We start from the raw sequence: 17,217 nt of genomic DNA on the forward strand, positions 1-17,217 counted from the left end.
ATCCCGGGCCAGGCCGGAAGCAGCCACGAGAGCCGGGCGCGCGGCCCCGAGGCGCCCGGGACCCCGCATTCCAGCCCCGCGGGCTCTGCGTCTGCTGAGGGCGCGGGATGCAGCCCCTCCCGCTTGGGGAGGGCCGGCTGCACGGAGGCGGTAGCCATGGCGACGCGGACCTCAACGGGGCTGGGGGTGAGGAGTGGAGTCTGGGCTGCCCTGCCCCCGCGGCCCTCACCTGCGCGCCGCGCTGGGACCGGAACTGGGAGCTTCCCTGGGATGGGAGGAGCCGGGACGGGGGTCGTGGTCCGCATTCCCAAGTGCTGGTGGTGCCGCGCCCCGGCCTTTCCCTGCCCTCCAGAGCCGGATCGCGGAGGGGCCCGCGCCCCTCCCCTGCCCGGTCAGTTCGCTAGCCACCGTCCCCCTTCCTCCCGCCTCACCCAGCGCCTGGAGCTCCCTTTCCCTTCCAGTGCCCGCTTCTATCGTCGTCCTGCCCCAACTTTCTTTACCTGAACTCCTAGGCTCCTTGTATCTCGTCTTCGTACCCGGCTCCGCCCACCGCCCCTTCTCCCAGGACTCCCCAACAACCAGCCCCTACTTCAGGCCCCTACCTCTGGCTGTTTGAGGAGAGCATGGGCTTTGGACCTGGGTTTGCGCCACCAACTAAGCCATGTAACCTGACACCCACCCCCCACCAAGCCTATTTGCTCGCCGGCATGTGGAGGTGACACCACCTCTAAGTGGGCCTGTTGAAGCCGAGCACCTCGCGGCAGAAGTGCACAAGCAAGGGCTCGTTTCTTTCTTTCCTTCCCCTACCTGTGTACCTAGACCCACCCCAAAATGAGAAGCCTTGGCAAGTCTGAGGTCCCTCAATGGCAAACACCTGGGCCTTATGAAGGGGGAAACGCTGGGAGAGGGGTTCTCTCCTGAGGCCCATTTGTGCCTTGTGCAGGGTCTTTCTAGGGGGCATGCCTAGCAAACTCAGGAACCTGGACCTGGTCCATCCTATTAGGACTTTTTGAGGATTTAGCTCAAGGCCATTGGCACAGCTTCCTGGAAGGCAATCTGAAAACCTCCGCGGCTTCCGCAGGGCTAGCGGGAGCTTCAACCAGAAGGTTCAGGTCATCCACACTGGCTACTGCCCTAAAGCTAACACCGCAGACACCGTCTTTCCACCTCCTTCCCTCTCTCAAGGGTCTTCTATCACTCTCATCTTCCAGGCTCTGTCTTTCAAATGATCTCTTCTCAACCCTCAAGTCACCCCTTCCCCCCGACTCCACTTCCAGCCCAAGTCTAGGCATTCAGCACCTTGTCTGCACCAGCATGGCAACCCCTCCCTGATTCTCTCACCCTGGCCTCTGACCTCAGAGACTGCCAAGCTGGCACCCATGTCCTCCACTCATTCTCTGCCTTATGCTCCACAGCTCCCTCACACCCATTACCACCTCAGCCAGGACAGCCAGCCCATCTCTCACCCACCTTGGCTCTCCTGCCTCTGTAGCTTGTGGTGGATTCCACTTGCCTGGAATCCTTCCTTCCCCAAATCCATTTATTCAAGTGCACACCCTTCAGGTCCTATCTTACCCGAGAGGAACCCAGAACTTCAGAACTCCTCAGTCCCCCTTATCTATAGTTATGGTACCTCCTGTACCATCAGGAGTGTGAACACTTGAGCCACAGGGGTCTTTCCATCCCATGCCATTCTGGGGAACCAATGAACACCAAGGATGAAGCAACCATATGACTGAGGGACCAAATGCTCAGGTTCAGAGAATCTAGGGGGCCATTTGGGCTATGCTTGCTCCCAAGACCAAACACTGGCTCCAGGCAGGGAGGATACCTCATGGGAAGCACTTCTGGCTCCACAGGCTCTGCTGAGTTAGCTCTGTGAGGCACAGGTGAACAAGCCCCCCACCTGCAGACCCCGCATACAGCTCTGTACACTCTGAGATATAGTTCTCTGCTACATGCCAGACCTCCAGTACTCCAACATGAGTAGAGTTCTGCCCTATAGTGCCTGTTTATTCAAGGGCACACAAGGCCACCCATGGCCATTTAGCCCAGGAGGTCAAGGGTTGCTGTTCCCTTCTGGAATGAGGTCAGGGCTTTTCAAGGCAGTCCACATGCAGCACTGTACCTCCCACCCATGGGAAGCCCCTCCCCATCACTGCATCTCTGTTCATACTATGGGTGGCCTGAGCTCTGCCCATGACTGTGGAGGACATCCCCAGACAATGTGTGTGGGAGCACACCCAGCCCATGGCACAGTGGTGCTGCCCAAAGCATTCTCTATACCAGGGACTCAGATTGGTCAACAATCCCTATAGGTATGTTCCTCGCAACATTTGTCAACCAATCCCCCAATCTCTCTTCCCTACTCTCCTCTTATCACTCCTCTGGTATTAGAACCAGGAGGTTCTCCCCACAATGAGAGAAAGTGATCCAGAAGAGGGGAAGTAATCATAGTCACTAATGAGTGTGCATCAGGTGAAGTTCCACTCACTGAAACCCCCAGACCATCTGACACAGGAAGGTCAGGCAAGTGGAGGGCAGTCCAGGAAACCCAAAATGAAAACCCAGTCCTCAGCTGGGCATACTGGCTCACACCTGTAATCCCAGCACTTTGGGAGGCAGAGGCAAGAGGACTGCCTGAGACCACAGGTCCAAGACCAGCCTGGGCAACATGGCAAGACCTTGTCTCTACAATAAATCAAAAAATTAACTGGGCGTGGTGGCACACGCCTATAGTTCCAGCTACTTGGAAGGCTGAAGCGGAAGGATTGCTTGAGCTCTGCAGGTCAAGGATGTGGTGGTCATGAGTATGCCACTGTACTCCAGCCTGGGCGCACAGTGAGACTCTGACTCAAAAAAAAGATAAGAAAGGAAAATCCAGGCCTCAGGAACGCATCCACAACAGTCCTGAAAAGAAAGGAGAGAGGGGTCAGGCTCGGTGGCTCAGCCTGTAATCCCAGCACTTTGGGAGGCCAAGGTGAGTGGATTGCCTGAGCCCGCGGGTTCAAGACTCATCCGGGCAACTTGGCGAGACCTCATCTCTATAATAAATCAAAAATTAGCCAGGCGTGGTAGTGTGCACCTGTAGTTCCAGCTACTTGGAAGGCTGAGGCCGAAGGATCGCCAGAGCCCAGCAGGTCGAGGCTGTGGTGGCCAGGAGTGGCCACTGCACTCCAGTCTGGGTGACAGAGTGAGACTCCAATTCAAAAAAAAAAAAAAAAAGAAAGGAGAGAGGAACTAAAGGGGATGATCACCCTAATTCCAAGCCCAAACTTCGAGACACAGATTTCAAATTTCAGTTGGAAAAACTCAGTCTGATGTGAATTGTTTTAAATAATACAAACTCAAAACACTTTAATTGGATATTAGCACAAAGTTTTAATATTAATGTGAATGAGCGTTGCCTACAAAGAAAAGTATTCCTGCTGGTGAGCCATCCAGATGGGGCTCCTTCAGCCTGAGGCTGTGGGCGCCCCCAAAGGCTCACTTCATCACTGGGATTTTCTAACTAAATTCACATTCACATCTACCCCCTGAGAACCTCTGGAGGAAGTTCCAGGGACTAGTTGGCCCTAAACAGCATGTAGAGCACAGGCAGTGTGACCAAAAATGTCATACAGGTGACTAGCGTGCTGTAGATGGTGTTCCTATTGACTTGGGCTTCTAGCCTTTGCTCTGTGTCTGACAGTGCCAAGATCATGCTCCCCTGCTCCAACAAGGAGCTAGGCAGATGCCTATCTACTGGCTCCCTCAGGCCTGGGTGTGCTTCGGCCTTTGCAAGCTGAACCACCCCAGCCATTTGGCTGCAAGTCTTCTCTAGGCTATCAAGCTGCTCTTGTAAACCCTCTAGACATGAATGGACCTGCCTGGAATGAGTCAGCTGCTCTTTCAAGGCAGCTAAAATGACATCAGTGTCTCTGTTGCGGGTAGGGGTAGTACCTGCCTGTGACCCAGAGCCCTCACTCTGCCCAGCATGCACCAAGCCCCTCAGGTCCACCATGAGGTCATGTAGATCCCTCTGCTGGAGGGAGTAGTTAGATGCCTGTTCTCGAATGGCCTCCTGGAGACTCACAGGCCCCTTTTGTGCCTCCAGAAGTAAGGCCTTCAGCTCCTGTAGCCGTACACGGTTCACGTAGGTGGAGCCCGCCACACCAATCAGGGCCCCCAGGACTGACCCGATGAGGGACCAGTTCTTAGTCCTCTCAGCCCTTGTGCGTTCCTTCTCGTGACTTTCCCGCACAGCCGCAGAGAAGAGGGAGAACTTCTCTCGCTCAGAGTCTTCTGCACGCAGATAAGCTGTGCGAAGCCTCTTCTCCTCCTGCAGAAGCAAAGCTGTGTTACGCAGGTGCAAGGTGTTCCTGCAGCTGTAGCCACCAGCAAATGCCCCACTACGTTGCACCTGATACAGAGTGCAGAGTCCAGAAACACATGCTGAATGAAGGAAGGCTATGTAAACCTGGTCAACTGTGGGGAGCAAAGGAATTGGGAGTGGTCATAGTAAGCTGCATGATCCCACCTGAGCATTCTTGGGTTTGACCAGAGGTGCACTGGTATCTACAAAATGTGCCTATAGGAAGGGAAGTGTCTGGTGTTCCCTCCTCAGCAATCTGGGTCCCAGACTATACTGCCTTGAATTGTTGACCCCAGTGGAGGAGGAAGTGGATGGACAAACTCTAGGAACCTGGGGCCATGTCGCTCTTCTGGCTCACCTCCCTACTAGGCCTCTGATAACTAGACGAGTCAGGGGTCCCACCCAGTCCCTCCATGACCTGCCAGGCTAGGGTCACTGTCTAGGTGAGAAAGAGCTGCCTCCTGAGGTACCTACCTGCAGCATCCTATGCTCCAGAGTAGCCAGTTCCAAGTACTGACTGTCCTCCCTGGAGACACGGTCCAACCGGTCTCGTACCTCCTTCAGCTTGGCCTGCTGGACTTCCAAGTCCTCCCGAGCCTCTCGGACAAGCCCTCGAGCCACCATGAACACTTTCTCTGCCTACAGAGAGTAAAATAGAGGCTGTCTGCCCCATCTCTCCACACCCACACAGGCTCAGCTGCATTCCCAGGGCTATGGCTATGAAGAGGTCACTGGGCTGCAAAGGGTGGGAACAGAGTCCTTTAGACACTCAGCGTACTTTACACACTCACTCAGTGGTGCTCAAAGTGCAGCCCTAGGGTACACCCATCAGAATCACCAGATTTATGTTTGAATAGAAATAACATGCTCCTGAGAAACTTGAAAACAGCTAACAATGCACACAATCTGTGTCCATCAGACCCTGTCAACTCTTGCCTGATACAAACCACAGTAAAGAACCTATGTTTTTATGCTATTTCCTATGTGTTGCCTTAGTTATGCCTCATAACAATGCCATGAATGGCACTGTGACTATCTCTAGTTTACAGACCTGGAAACTAAGCTCATGATCTCCAAGCAGGGAGACAACACCATGTATCTCAAAGCCCTAGTAGAACCCCAGGTTCTTCCCATCTTGCTATACTGCTCCATGCCAAAACAAGAGTGGGTTCAGAGATGGCAGAAAGCATTTCTGCTGCCACAAAGGGCTTGACACAGACAGCTCTTTCCACCTCATGGCATGATGTTTCCCAGCACCCTCTACCTTCACAAGGGACATGTAATTACACACAGTAATGCAACAACTTCCCAGACAACTTTCAGTCCTCCTAACAGTCAATGAGGGAAGTATTTGCTGGCCTAACAGAAAGAATGCTAATGGCCAGGGATGTATCAGTACGCAGAGACTGTTTTCAGAGAGAGTGAGCGGCACAGTTACACAGAGACCTTCATCCAGTAGTATCAGACCCAGGCTTCCACATGAGAAATAAGTCAAATCTTTCTACCAGGAATGTCTATTGTTTAAGAAAAGACAAACCTGGCCAGGTACAGTGGCTCACACCTGTAATCCAGGCACTTTGGGAGGCCGAGTTGGGAGGATCACTTGAGCTGAGGAGTTTGAAACCAGCCTGGGCAACACAGTGAGACCTCAATCTCTATTTAAAAATTAGCTGGTGTGGTGATGCACTCCTGTAGTCCTAGCTACTCAGGAGGCGGAGGAGGCCCAGCTACCCAGGAGGCTGAGGCTGATCGCTTAAGCCCAGGAGGTCGAGGCAGTAGTGAACCATGATCATGCCACTGCACTTCAGCCTGGGCAACAGAATGAGACTCCAACTTAAAACAAAAAACAAGGCAAGTGTGGCTTCCCAGCACCATGTGGCTGGTAACTTGTTTGGCAGCAGCCATCAAACCATACTTCCCAAGTCAGAAGACATGACCAACCACTCCCGGTCCCCTCCTCACCTCAGTCACGTTTCCCTGGGCCTCTCGAACCTCATTGAGTCCAACAAACTCTTCATATCTGTCCCACCAAGTTTTAGCTGTGGAGGATGCTTGTTGCTGAAGGCTGTGCCCCAGGGCTCTTCCCAGTGCTGGGAGGCGGTGATATAGCCCCAGGGCCGCCGTCTCAGGTCTTTTCTCTCCAGGCTGCCTGGGGCCTGGGCTGCAGAGAGTCCTGGTCATAAAGAGGTCCCTTCCAAGGAGGCCCCTCCGCACCAGTACATGGGGCACACCCACGATGTGCTGCATGGCAAACACAGGGCTGCACCCTGTCATCAGGTGATCTGCGAGGGGGACGCCAGACAGATCAGCTCACAGTTGAGAAAGGCTGGACATTAGTCAGGTCTCAAGGCCTAAAGGCAGTTCTGAACAGACTAATTTCCACTAAAACGGTCCAAACTGAGCACCAATTTGTTGGGCCCAGAGACTGCATCCTCTGCAGCAAGAAGATAGTCACGCTTTCCCTGGGTGCTCCTAGATAATGGAACACAGTTGGAGAAGAACTTACATAGGATATCATGCCATCCATTGTCCTCCAAGATGCCACACAAACCAGACCTTCCCATTCCACACACCTCCTTGTATCCTCTGGTCTCTCTGTTGTGACTCAGATGAGAATCCCAGTGACCAGTTTTCTGATATCAAAGAAAGTTCTCAAACCTAAGTCATATCCATGCTAACAAAGATGCCACAGAGATTCATAAAGTCTTCCTGGGAAATTGTGGCACTGAGGGGAATTCAGAAAGATTACAATCCAGGGTCACTTCTGTAAAAGATCCTCAAAACCAGCTTCCCAGACTCCCTGAAGCCTGCCTCAGCACTGGGGAAGCAGAGTTTCAATTATGAGTGAGGCCATAGGGACAGAATGCCATTCATGTCCATTGAGAAAAAAATAAAAACACAAGACAAATTTTCTTTGGTTCACACTATCCTTCTCCTTCTGCCCTTCACCCCTGACTTTCCAGGCTACCAACTCCCAGTCTCACATTTCTTACCTTCCATAAGCTTTCTCCTTCCTCTCCAACCTGAGTCACTGATCAACAGGTTAGGTTTCTTTAATCTTTCCCTTTTGAGTCATGCTTTATTTGGGTCCCAACACCTACTTCTCACTGCCTGAACAGCTCAGGGAGTCTCCTTTTACCCAGTCACAGGCCTTGCCTGAGCCCAAGAGCAGCAATGACACTGAGGACCTGAAGATCAAGAGCCAGGTGACTTACTATCCCCGGAAAAGCTGGGCCAGCAGCACCCTCCTCTGGCCAAGTCACATCAAAGCCCCCAAGGATTGATCCTGGCTGCTAGAGCAACACCTGGTGGCCAGAGAGAAAAAAGCAGAGGGAACTGGGGACAGGAAGAAACTGGAGGAGCACCAGACATGGAACAGAAAGATGCTTCCAAAAGTAAGGTGAGGTGGAACCTCTGTTCCTGCCATAGCATCCCAGCCTCTTTCCCATCATGCCATGCTGGAAACTGTCTCTATGGAAACTCAGGCTTTCCTGAAAACAAAGTTGGTTGGATTGGGGCATGCATTCTGGTTAATGTGGGCCTGAGCTGAGACCCACAGAAAGGGGACATTCCTATGATAGGGGTTCCAAGCTGATACCACACCCAAACCTCTGGGCCCCACTCATAAAGCTGGGTTCTGTGCACCCAGTAATGTATACCATCCGTACCACAACAGTCAGGCCAGCCTCCCAGGCCTCAACGCCAGCACCCACAACACACAGGCTGTAACCCCCTAACAACCCTATAGGTATATCCTTCATAAAAGCAAACAAAGCCGGGCTTGGTGGCTCAGCCTGTAATCCCGCGCCTTGGGAGGCTGAGGTGAGTGGATTGCCTGAGCCCGCAGGTTTGAGACCCGCCCGGGCAACTTGGCGAGACCTCATCTCTACAATAAATCAAAAAATTAGCCGGGCGTGGTAGTGCGTGCCTGTAGTTCAGCTACTTGGAAGGCTGAGGCAGAAGGATCGCCGGAGCCCAGCAGGTCGAGGCTGCGGTGGTCGGGAGCGGCCACTGCACTCCAGTCTGGGCGACCAAGTGAGATTCCAACTCAAAAAAAAGCAAACAAAGCACACAGCACCACCAAGCCCAGCACCCACTCTCCTTCCCAGCAATGCTCAGCAGAAAGGTGAGGTTTCTTTAATATTTCCCTTTTGAGCCTTGCCCGAACCCAAGAGCAGCAGTGACTCTGAGGACCCCGAAGATCAAGAGCCAGGTGACTTATTATCCCAGGAAAAGCTGGGCCAGCAGCACCCTCCTCTGGCCAAGTCACATCAAAGCCCCCAAGCATTGATCCTGGCTTTATCTGCCATGACTGGCACCACTTCCTCACCACCCTTTCCTCTTGATCCCACTGCATGATCGAGGCTCAAAATTTTCACCTTGCTAGATCCAGCAGGTGCTTCTCAGATTTCTTCTCCAGTATCTCTGCAGCTTTCAATACCTTTTCATCCTGAAATCACTGCTCCCTCTCGGTTTCTACCAACCTTCTCCACCTCCTTTCCCAGCCCCTCCTCTACCAGTCACCCACTCTTAGACCTCAGGAAGGTCATCCATTCCTGGCAGAGATGACAGCTACAGTATCCTGTGCAATCTTGGCCTCCTCCCCTGCCCCTCAACAGCCTGCTCTGCACATGGCAATCAGAGGCTCTTGTTAACACATAAGTCAGATTACAACTCTGTTCAAAGTCACACAAAACTCCCATCTCACCTGGTATGAACACCAGTCACGGCAGTGGCCAACAAGCCCCGGTACCTTTTAGCCCTCGTCCTCTTCTTTCTATCGCCATATTCTGCCTCAACGAACCTGCCATGCTGATCTGTGCCCTGCCACCTCCTCACGTAAACGACTCTTCCTCAAGTCGACTTGAGACATCTACGTATATCTTTGCTCAAACATCACTCCTCTGAAAGGCTTCCTGGACCACCCCATCTAGGCCCAACCCCTGGCCTATCTCTTAGCCTCCATGATGTCCCCACTGACAGATCTCACAGTCCCCTTAATAAACAAGAGGAAGAATGTTCCTAGCAAAGGGAATAGGCAGAAGGCACTTGAGGTTGCCCAAAATGTGAAAGGCAGCCAGTACAGCTGGAAAGTAAAAGCAGAGAGAGAGGATGAAGGAGGGCTGGACAGGTGGTGAACAGTCCTCAGGGCCAGTTCAGAATCTTGCCCCCACAAATCCATTCCCCCACTCCATACAGATGACTATCTCCTACCAATTGCCCTTCCTCGAAACTCCATCATCTGTACCTCATCCTACTTACAGTCAATGGCTTGCTTCATTTTTCCCCAAGAAAATAATCAAAGGGTCAGGCAAGGTGGCTCATGCCTTTAATCCCAGCACTTTGGGAGGCTGAGGCAAGAGGACTGCCTGAGCCCATGGGTTTGAGACCAGCCTGGGCAACCTGGTGAGATCTCATCTCTACAATAATAAAATTTAAAAATTAGCTGAGCGTGGTGGTGCACACCCGTGGTTCCAGCAACTTGGAAGGCTGAGGTAGAAGGATCGCCTAAGCCTAGCAGGTCGAGGCTATGGTAGCTATGATTGTGCCATTGCACTCCAGCCTGGATGACAAAATGAGACTCTGACTCAAAAATAAAATAAAATAAAAAATTGAAAGAGAACTTCTACAAACTCCCATCATTCCTTCCCAAATGCCAGTGCCTGCCCCATTTCCACCCTCTCTCTTGATCCTCAGGATGAAAAGTCCATACTCCTAAGGAAGACCAGCTTGCGCCCCAGGTCCCATGTCCTCTCCCCTCCTCAGATATTGCTCAGTAATTGATCTGAGCCACCCTTTCCAGAAACTGCTGCATTTCTCTGTTCTTCTTTACAAACTCTTTGTCAGACTGAATTCACTATCTTCATTCCTCTTCTTCCATTGTCTCTAACCCTCTCTGATCCGGCCTTCACTCCCACCACGCTGCTGGAGCTGCTTCTGTCCAGGTCACCTCCACAATGCTAAATCCAATGATCAGTTCTCAGCCCTCATCTAACCTGCCCTGTCAGCAACCTGTGCCTTGCGATAGCACCCTTCTCCTACAAATGCCATTTTCACTTGGTTTCCAGTCCACGCTCATCTCTCTAACCTCTGGACACTGCAGGGCCCCAGGACTTGGTACTCAGACTCCTCTCTCTTCCAGTCCTGTGACTTTAAAAATAATCTATAGCCGGGCTCGGTGGCTCAGCCTGTAATCCGCGCCTTTGGGAGGCTGAGGTGAGTGAATTGCCTGAGCCCGCGGGTTCGAGACCTGCCTGGGCAGCGAGACCTCATCTCTACAATAAATAAAAAAATCAGCCAGCCATAGTGGCGCATGCCTGTAATTCCGGCTATTCGGAAGACTGAGGCGGAAGGATCGCCGGAGCCCAGCAGGCCGAGGCTGTGGTGGCCGGGAGCGGCCACTGCACTCCAGTCTGGGTGACAGAGTGAGACTCCAACTCAAAAAAAAAAAAATCTATAAAAATATTCTAAAATGTATTTTAGTGATGGTTGCACAACTTTGTAAATATACTAAAATCATTGAATTGCACACATTAAGTGAGTGATGTATGGTATGCAAGTTATATATCAATAAAGCTATTATTTAAAAAACAAAACAAAAAACTATACTCCGACTTCCTTAGCCAAGACCTCTCCTCAGGATTTCAGGTTCATTTACCAAAATGCCCAACCCATATCTCTGCTTGGAAATCTAATGGGGCCAGGCATGGTGGCTCACGCCTAAATCCCAGCATTTTGGGAGGCTGAGGTGAGAGGATTGCCTGAACCCATGGGTTTGAGACCAGCATGGGCAACTTGGCAAGACCTCATCTACGATAAATTTAAAAATTAGCCAGGCATGTTGGCGTGTGCCTGTAGTTCCAGCTACTTGGAAAACTGAGGCAGAAGGAACTCCTGAGCCCAGCAGGTCGAGGCTGCAGTGGCCATGAGCATGCCACTACACTCCAGCCTGGGCAACTGAGGGAGGCCCTGACTCAAAAAAAAAAGGAAATCTAATGGGAATTTTATCTTCCTCTCTCAGTCCTGCTTTTCGCACAGCCTTCTCCATCACAGCTGACAGAAATCCCAAGTCTAAATGCTCGGGCAAAAAACTTGGCATCATTCCTGACTCCCCCGACTTTTCTTTCCCATTTCACATATCCAATCTATGAGCAAACGCCACCCACTTTCTAAATCCAGGATCCCTTCTTCTCTTAATTCTTCCACTGCTACCAAATGGTCCCAATGACCAACATCTCTTGCCTGATTGTCCCAAGAGCTTCCTGATGGGTGTCTTCCTGCTTACAGTCTATTGTCAACAGAGCAGCCAGTAGTCCTTTCAAAACACAGGTAAGACCATTTCTCTCTCTGCTCAAATTCTACAATGGTTCCCCCATTTCTCTCAAGGTAAAAGCCACAGTCTTTTCCACGGCCCACGGGGGATCCACCCCCTGGCTCTCATTTCTCTCTGACCTCATTCCCACTAGTCTTGGTTCCTTCACTCCAATCACATGTACCTTCTTAGGCTTAGTTGCTGGAGTGAACTAAGCCTAGCTCCACCTTAGGTCCTTCACAGCAGCTGCTATCTGTGCTGCTTGCTCCCTCTCCTTCAAGTCCTGCTCAAATGTCATCTCCTGGGGAGGTGTTCCCTGTCCACCCTATCAGACACAGCCATCCCACCTCCATCCTAGCACTCCTTAACCACTTTCCTTGCTTCATTTTCTCCATGCACGTATCGTTACTTGCTTTGCTTAGAGCCTGTCTCACTCACTGGAATGCAGCTCTGCCAGGGCAGGCAGTTTTGTTCACTGCTGTATCTCCAGTGGCTAGAATACTACCTACACGTAGTACATACTCAACACAACATGTACTGAATGAATAAACAGAATTCTCCAACAGTTGCACCCCGACTATACAATAAAACCCAGACCCTTTCCAGTGACGTCCAAAGCTCTAGGACCAGATGATCTGCCTCCCGCCGTCTTCGGCCACCTCCCCACCTATCGTCCTTCAGCCACGCTGCGCTTTCCTCGGTTCCAGGAACGCGCCGAGTTTCAAGGTCTGCACGTACCCTTCCTACCCTTCCCTATACCTGCAGTGTTCTGCACGGCCACAGGCTTGGGACTTTACGGTCAAGTATCTCTCCTGCGGTTCCGGATCCTACCCTGGCAGAATGACCCTCCCTCCTAGTACCTGGCGAGCCTGTAGCGCCAGTCGCAACCCCGACAGAGCGTAGGCCATTCAGCTGACCTCTGACCTGTTAGTGCCCGCCCTAGGGAGCCGCATCCGGTAGCGGGAGTCCAACTTCCTGACTAGGAGCCAATCAACGGGTCCGCGTCGCTGTATAGGAGCAAGGGTTGGGGGCGGGAGCTAGGTTTCCGGTGGCAGGGTCTGGGGAAGGGGCGGTAGGAACCATGTCCGGCCGGGAAGGTAAGTGTGTTGGGCAGTGGGACAGGTGCTGGAGCAGGTGGGACAGGGCCCAGGCCGCAGGGATGGGCTGAACGTGCTCATGTCGTCCACAGGTGGCAAGAAGAAGCCCCTGAAACAACCCAAGAAGCAGGCCAAGGAGATGGACGAGGTGAGGGGGGGCGCGGATACGCGGGCGGGCGCGGAGGGACTGGCAGACAGGCCTGGAGTGAACCCGTTCTGCCTCTCCTTAGGAAGATAAAGCTTTCAAGCAGAAACAAAAAGAGGAGCAGAAGAAACTCGAGGAACTAAAAGCGAAGGCCGCGGGGAAAGGCCCCCTGGGTAAGTAGGGGCCGAGTGTCGCTCAAGCCAACCAGACGCTCTGAGCACCTGTTGGGATGAGGGCACGGGCCTGTGATTCCAGCCTCGTGTGCTGGGAGATCTCGTTTTTTGGCGTCAGTAGCAGCGCATAGCCCTAACCAGTCTTAAATTTGCAGCAGTGGGAAGGGGTGGGAGCTAGAACCGAGAGCTAATCTGAAGTACACAACAGTATAGCTCCAGGTGCACAAAATCTCCTGCCTCCCAGGCTGTCTGGGCTTCCATTCCAGAGAGAAGCTGCAAAAATGGAAACATAGACATGTATTTACCTCAGACACAGATTCATACAGTTCAGTCTCTAAATATCTTCCATGATTTCGTGCCCCAAGTTCGTATTTCATTGCCTTATATTGTTTAAACATTACTTGACTTACAACTTTTATTTTATTTTTTTAATTCAGGGTCTCACTCTGTCACCCAGGCTGGAGTGCAGTGGCACGCTCAAGGCCACCGCAGCCTCAACCTGCTGGGCTCAGGCAGCCAAGCCTTCCAAGCCTTTCAAGAAGCTGGAACTACAGCACACACCACCACATCCAGCTGATTTATTTATTTATTTATTGTAGAGACGAGGTCTCGCCAAGTTGCCCAGGCTGATCTCAAACCCCTGGCCTCAAGCAATTCTCTTGCCTCGTTCTCCCAAAGTGCTGGTATTACAGGCGTGAGCCAGTACGCCTAGCTACTTTTTTACTTATTGCACATAGTAGAGATATTAAATGCTTTTACATATTTTCTTTTTTTTTTTCTTTTTTTGGAATCGTAGTCTCATTCTGTTGCCCAGGCTGGAATGCAGTGGCATGCTCATGGCTACCATAGCCTCGACCTGCTGGGTTCAGGTGATCCTTCTGCCTTTCAAGTAGTTGGAACTACAGATGCATGCCACTATACCCGGCTAATTTTTTGATTTATTGTGGGGACGAGGTCTCGCCAAGGTGCTCCTGGGCTCAGGCAATCCTCTTGCCTCTGCCTCCCAAAGTGCTGGGATTACACAGTGGCTTGAGTCACTGCCCAGCCCCTCTCCTGAGTCTTTTCAAGTCTGTGTATGCCTAGACTAAAAGATAAAGACCAGGCTTCTTGATGTGCTACTGCTCCATATGCTTTGCCAACCTGATCCCCCACCTTTTTGCCTATTTTATGTAAGAGGAACTGGTTACATTTCAATAGATTTTCAGGCCCAGCAGTCCTAGTACATTATGGGCTTCTTAAACACTTTTACAATAATCAGGAGTGATTATTCCCTCCAGATAGTTGTCTATGCCTTGTTTGACCATGGTGAGCCACACTGTGCATGATGGAGACAAGCATGGTGGGAGTGTTATACAGAACTTCCTGAGATCTCTCTCCCAGTGGGTTAAAACCATTGTTGTTTACCCACACAGCACTAAGATTTTAGCTATTGAGATTCCTTTTTGGTTGGGAGGCTGAGGTGAGTGGATTGCCTGAGCCCACAGGTTCGAGACCCACCTGGGCAACTTGGCGAGACCTCATCTCTACAATAAATCAAAAATGAGCCAGGTGTGGTAGTGCGCGCCTGTAGTTCCAGCTACTTGGAATGCTGAGCAGAAGGATCGCTGGAGCCAGCAGGTCAAGGCTGCGGTGGCCGGGAGCGGCCACTGCACTCCAGTCTGGGTGACAGAGTGAGACTCCAACTCAAAAACAGAAAAAGAGAGATTCCTTTTTGGAATGATAAAAAGTGCCATGCACATCCCCCCCACCCCAACACACTTTTATTTTTCTTCTGGGTCAGGAACCTTCCCTCAAACCTTTGGGCTCAAGCAATCCTCCTGCCCCTCAACCTTCCAAAGTGCTGGGATTATAGGTGTGAGTCACTGCACCCAGCCTAAAGTTGTTTTTTTTTTAAGTTTTATTTACTTATTTATTTTGAGTCAATGTCTCACTCTGTCACCCAGGCTTGGAGTGCAGTGGCACAGTCTTGGTACTGCAGCCTCAACCTGCTGGGCTCAGGCAATCCTGCCTCAGCCTTCCAAGTAGCTGGGACTACAGGTATGCACCACCACATCTAGCTAATTCCTTTATTTATTGTAAAGATAGGGTCTCACGCACTTGCGCAAACTGGTCTCAAACCCCTGGACTCAGGCAATCCTCTTGCCTCTGTCTCCCAAAGTGCTGGGATTACAGGTGTGAGCCACTGTGCCTAGCCATTTTGTCACAGCCTTTTGGATCTTCGTTCCTGAATTAGGCATACTTAGTTCTACACCTATTTTTTAAATTATCTACTGTGTGCCATATATATTGTCATTTGTAAATTGGTAGAGTAAACTAATTCCCAGGATCATAATGTGGAAAGCAGTGTAGTACAATGCAACAGTTACAAATGTGGACTTTGTGTCTATAATCCGAGCAATTTGGGAGGCTGAGATGGGAGAATCATTTCAGCCTGGGCAATATAGTGAGACCTTATCTCTACAAAAAGTTAGCTGGATATGGTGGCACATGCCCATAGTCCCAGTTACTTGGAAGGTTGAGGCGGGAGGATCACTGGGCCCAGGAGGATAAGGCTGCAGTGAGCCAAGATTGTGCCACTGCACTCTAGCCTGGGCAACAACATGAAAAGAAAAGAAAAGGAAAGAAAAGAATGTTAACTTTGAAGTCAGACTACCCAGATTGGAATGCTGGTTTGTTACATACTTTGTACAACACCTAATACTGAGACTTCTTTATCTGTAAAATGGGTTAATCTGTGAAGTACACGACATTGTACTTCACAGATTAACCCATTTTACAGATAAAGCTCATCCTCATTCTACCTTTGCCCAGAATAGACAGTATCATGAAGCCACTGCATGCCTGTGTTAAAGTGAATGCCCAGTACAAGTGCCAGGCCTTACTAGGATCCACATTAGGCCTATGGGGTTTCTACCATAAGAACTATATTTTTCCCTAACTGTGATTTTCCTTTTGCAGCCACAGGTGGAATTAAGAAATCTGGCAAAAAGTAAGCTGTTCCTTGTTCCTGAAGCCATGATGACTCTTGATTCCATTCATATTTAAACATCCGTATTCCCTGACATAACTTCTTTTGCCACCTATAGCTAGAACGAAGTGTTGTCTTGAAGCCTGTTGTACATTTAAGAATAAACTTTTATAAAAAATCATCGTCATTATCTCTTTAGTTGTTTTCACTCAGTCATTCCTACCTTAACTGTGAATTTAAAGAAGTTCCATCCCAGAATCCTGCCAGAGTCTGCTCTTTGATCTTTGTTCTACCCTAAAATCTTTGTCACCAACCAGTTTGAAAGGATGTTGTTGTGTGGTTATATACCTGATGGAACACTTTACGTAGGTTAATGGAAAATTTTTCCACTTTGGAAAGAAAACCTATCTTTCTGTTATAACATGTTTTGATGGAATTGTTCATCTGTTCATGTAAGCAGTCTGCTATGTGCAGGCACTGGGGCATATACCAGCGAACAGCTCTTGTTGTCAAGGAACTTCTCTATTATAGCAGGGGATCAGGGCAAATTATAAGCACTATGAAACAAGGGGCTGGAGAAGAGAGATTCTTGAAAGTCTCTGAGAACTAGGTTCCCTCAGAAGCCCTTAGGACTGTATTTCCACTAGGGCTTCAGAAAGGTCTTGGCTGGGTTCCCATGTTTTAAACTCCACAGGCAATTCATCAGTGAAATAAAATCTGGCCTCTTCATATTCCTGCCAATACCATATCCCCATTCTAATCCTATAAATCCTTCACCTGGATTACTGCAGTCACCCAAATTTCTCTATTGCAGCCGAGCAGTGGCTCTTGCCTGTAATCCCTGCACTTTGGGAGGCGGAGGTGAGAGGATTACCTGAACCCAGGGGTTCGAGACTAGCCTGAGCAAATTGATGAGACCTTGTCTGTACAATAAATTGCTGAGGTGAGTGGATTGCCTGAGCCCGCTGGTTCAAGACCCGCCTGGGCAGGCGAGACCTCCTCTCTACAATAAAATCAAAAAATTAGCCGGGCGTGGTAGTGCGCGCCTGTAATTCCAGCTACTCTGAAGGCTGAGGCGGAAGGATTGCCGGAGCCCAGCAGTTCGAGGCTGCGGTGGCCGGGAGCGGCCACTGCACTCCAGTCTGGGCGACAGAGTGAGACTCCAACT

At 50.6% G+C, this 17,217-nt stretch overlaps 2 protein-coding genes across 5 annotated transcripts; one reads left to right on the forward strand and one right to left on the reverse strand.

Annotated features, from left to right (window-relative positions):
* Nucleotides 1-3,327: 3,327 nt before the first annotated feature.
* Nucleotides 3,328-12,535, reverse strand: CCDC51 (coiled-coil domain containing 51). Of its 3 annotated transcripts, none has more exons than XM_008058253.2 (4): nucleotides 12,426-12,535; nucleotides 6,317-6,636; nucleotides 4,829-4,993; nucleotides 3,328-4,321 (listed from the first exon to the last, which is right to left on the reverse strand). In XM_008058253.2, exons 2-4 carry the CDS (start codon nucleotides 6,626-6,628, stop codon nucleotides 3,566-3,568), a joined length of 1,233 nt encoding a protein of 410 aa, XP_008056444.1. In that variant the 5' UTR covers nucleotides 6,629-6,636; nucleotides 12,426-12,535; the 3' UTR covers nucleotides 3,328-3,565. The 3 variants fall into 3 exon arrangements, with proteins under 3 accessions (XP_008056444.1, XP_021568108.1, XP_021568107.1); XM_021712433.1 differs by having other exon boundaries at nucleotides 6,317-6,510; nucleotides 12,426-12,534; XM_021712432.1 differs by having other exon boundaries at nucleotides 6,317-6,515; nucleotides 12,426-12,534.
* A 138-nt stretch (nucleotides 12,536-12,673) lies between these two features.
* TMA7 (translation machinery associated 7 homolog) lies at nucleotides 12,674-16,231 on the forward strand. 2 transcript variants are annotated; one of them, XM_021712434.1, is made up of 5 exons: nucleotides 12,674-12,763; nucleotides 12,856-12,911; nucleotides 12,994-13,081; nucleotides 13,683-13,687; nucleotides 16,046-16,231. In XM_021712434.1, the coding sequence occupies exons 1-5, from the start codon at nucleotides 12,748-12,750 to the stop codon at nucleotides 16,124-16,126; spliced, it is 246 nt and encodes an 81-aa protein (XP_021568109.1). In that variant the 5' UTR covers nucleotides 12,674-12,747; the 3' UTR covers nucleotides 16,127-16,231. The 2 variants fall into 2 exon arrangements, 1 of the variants encoding a protein (XP_021568109.1); XR_504300.2 differs by lacking the exon at nucleotides 13,683-13,687 and having other exon boundaries at nucleotides 12,720-12,763; nucleotides 12,998-13,081; nucleotides 16,040-16,231.
* The last annotated feature ends 986 nt before the right edge of the window (nucleotides 16,232-17,217 follow it).

The sequence above is a fragment of the Carlito syrichta genome, unplaced genomic scaffold, assembly GCF_000164805.1.
Source record: "Carlito syrichta isolate Samal-C Ts95f unplaced genomic scaffold, Tarsius_syrichta-2.0.1 Scaffold303270, whole genome shotgun sequence".
Lineage (NCBI taxonomy): Eukaryota > Metazoa > Chordata > Mammalia > Primates > Tarsiidae > Carlito > Carlito syrichta.

Coding starts and splice junctions, on each gene's coding strand:
- CCDC51 (XM_008058253.2), bottom strand. CDS start 6,628: ATGACAGGGTGCAGCCCTGTGTTTGCCATGCAGCACATCGTGGGTGTG. Junction 4,994..6,316: donor CCCAGGGAAACGTGACTGAG/GTGAGGAGGGGA, acceptor TACTCTCTGTAG/GCAGAGAAAGTGTTCATGGT. Junction 4,322..4,828: donor TGGAGCATAGGATGCTGCAG/GTAGGTACCTCA, acceptor TTGCTTCTGCAG/GAGGAGAAGAGGCTTCGCAC.
- TMA7 (XM_021712434.1), top strand. Junction 12,912..12,993: donor AGGCCAAGGAGATGGACGAG/GTGAGGGGGGGC, acceptor GCCTCTCCTTAG/GAAGATAAAGCTTTCAAGCA.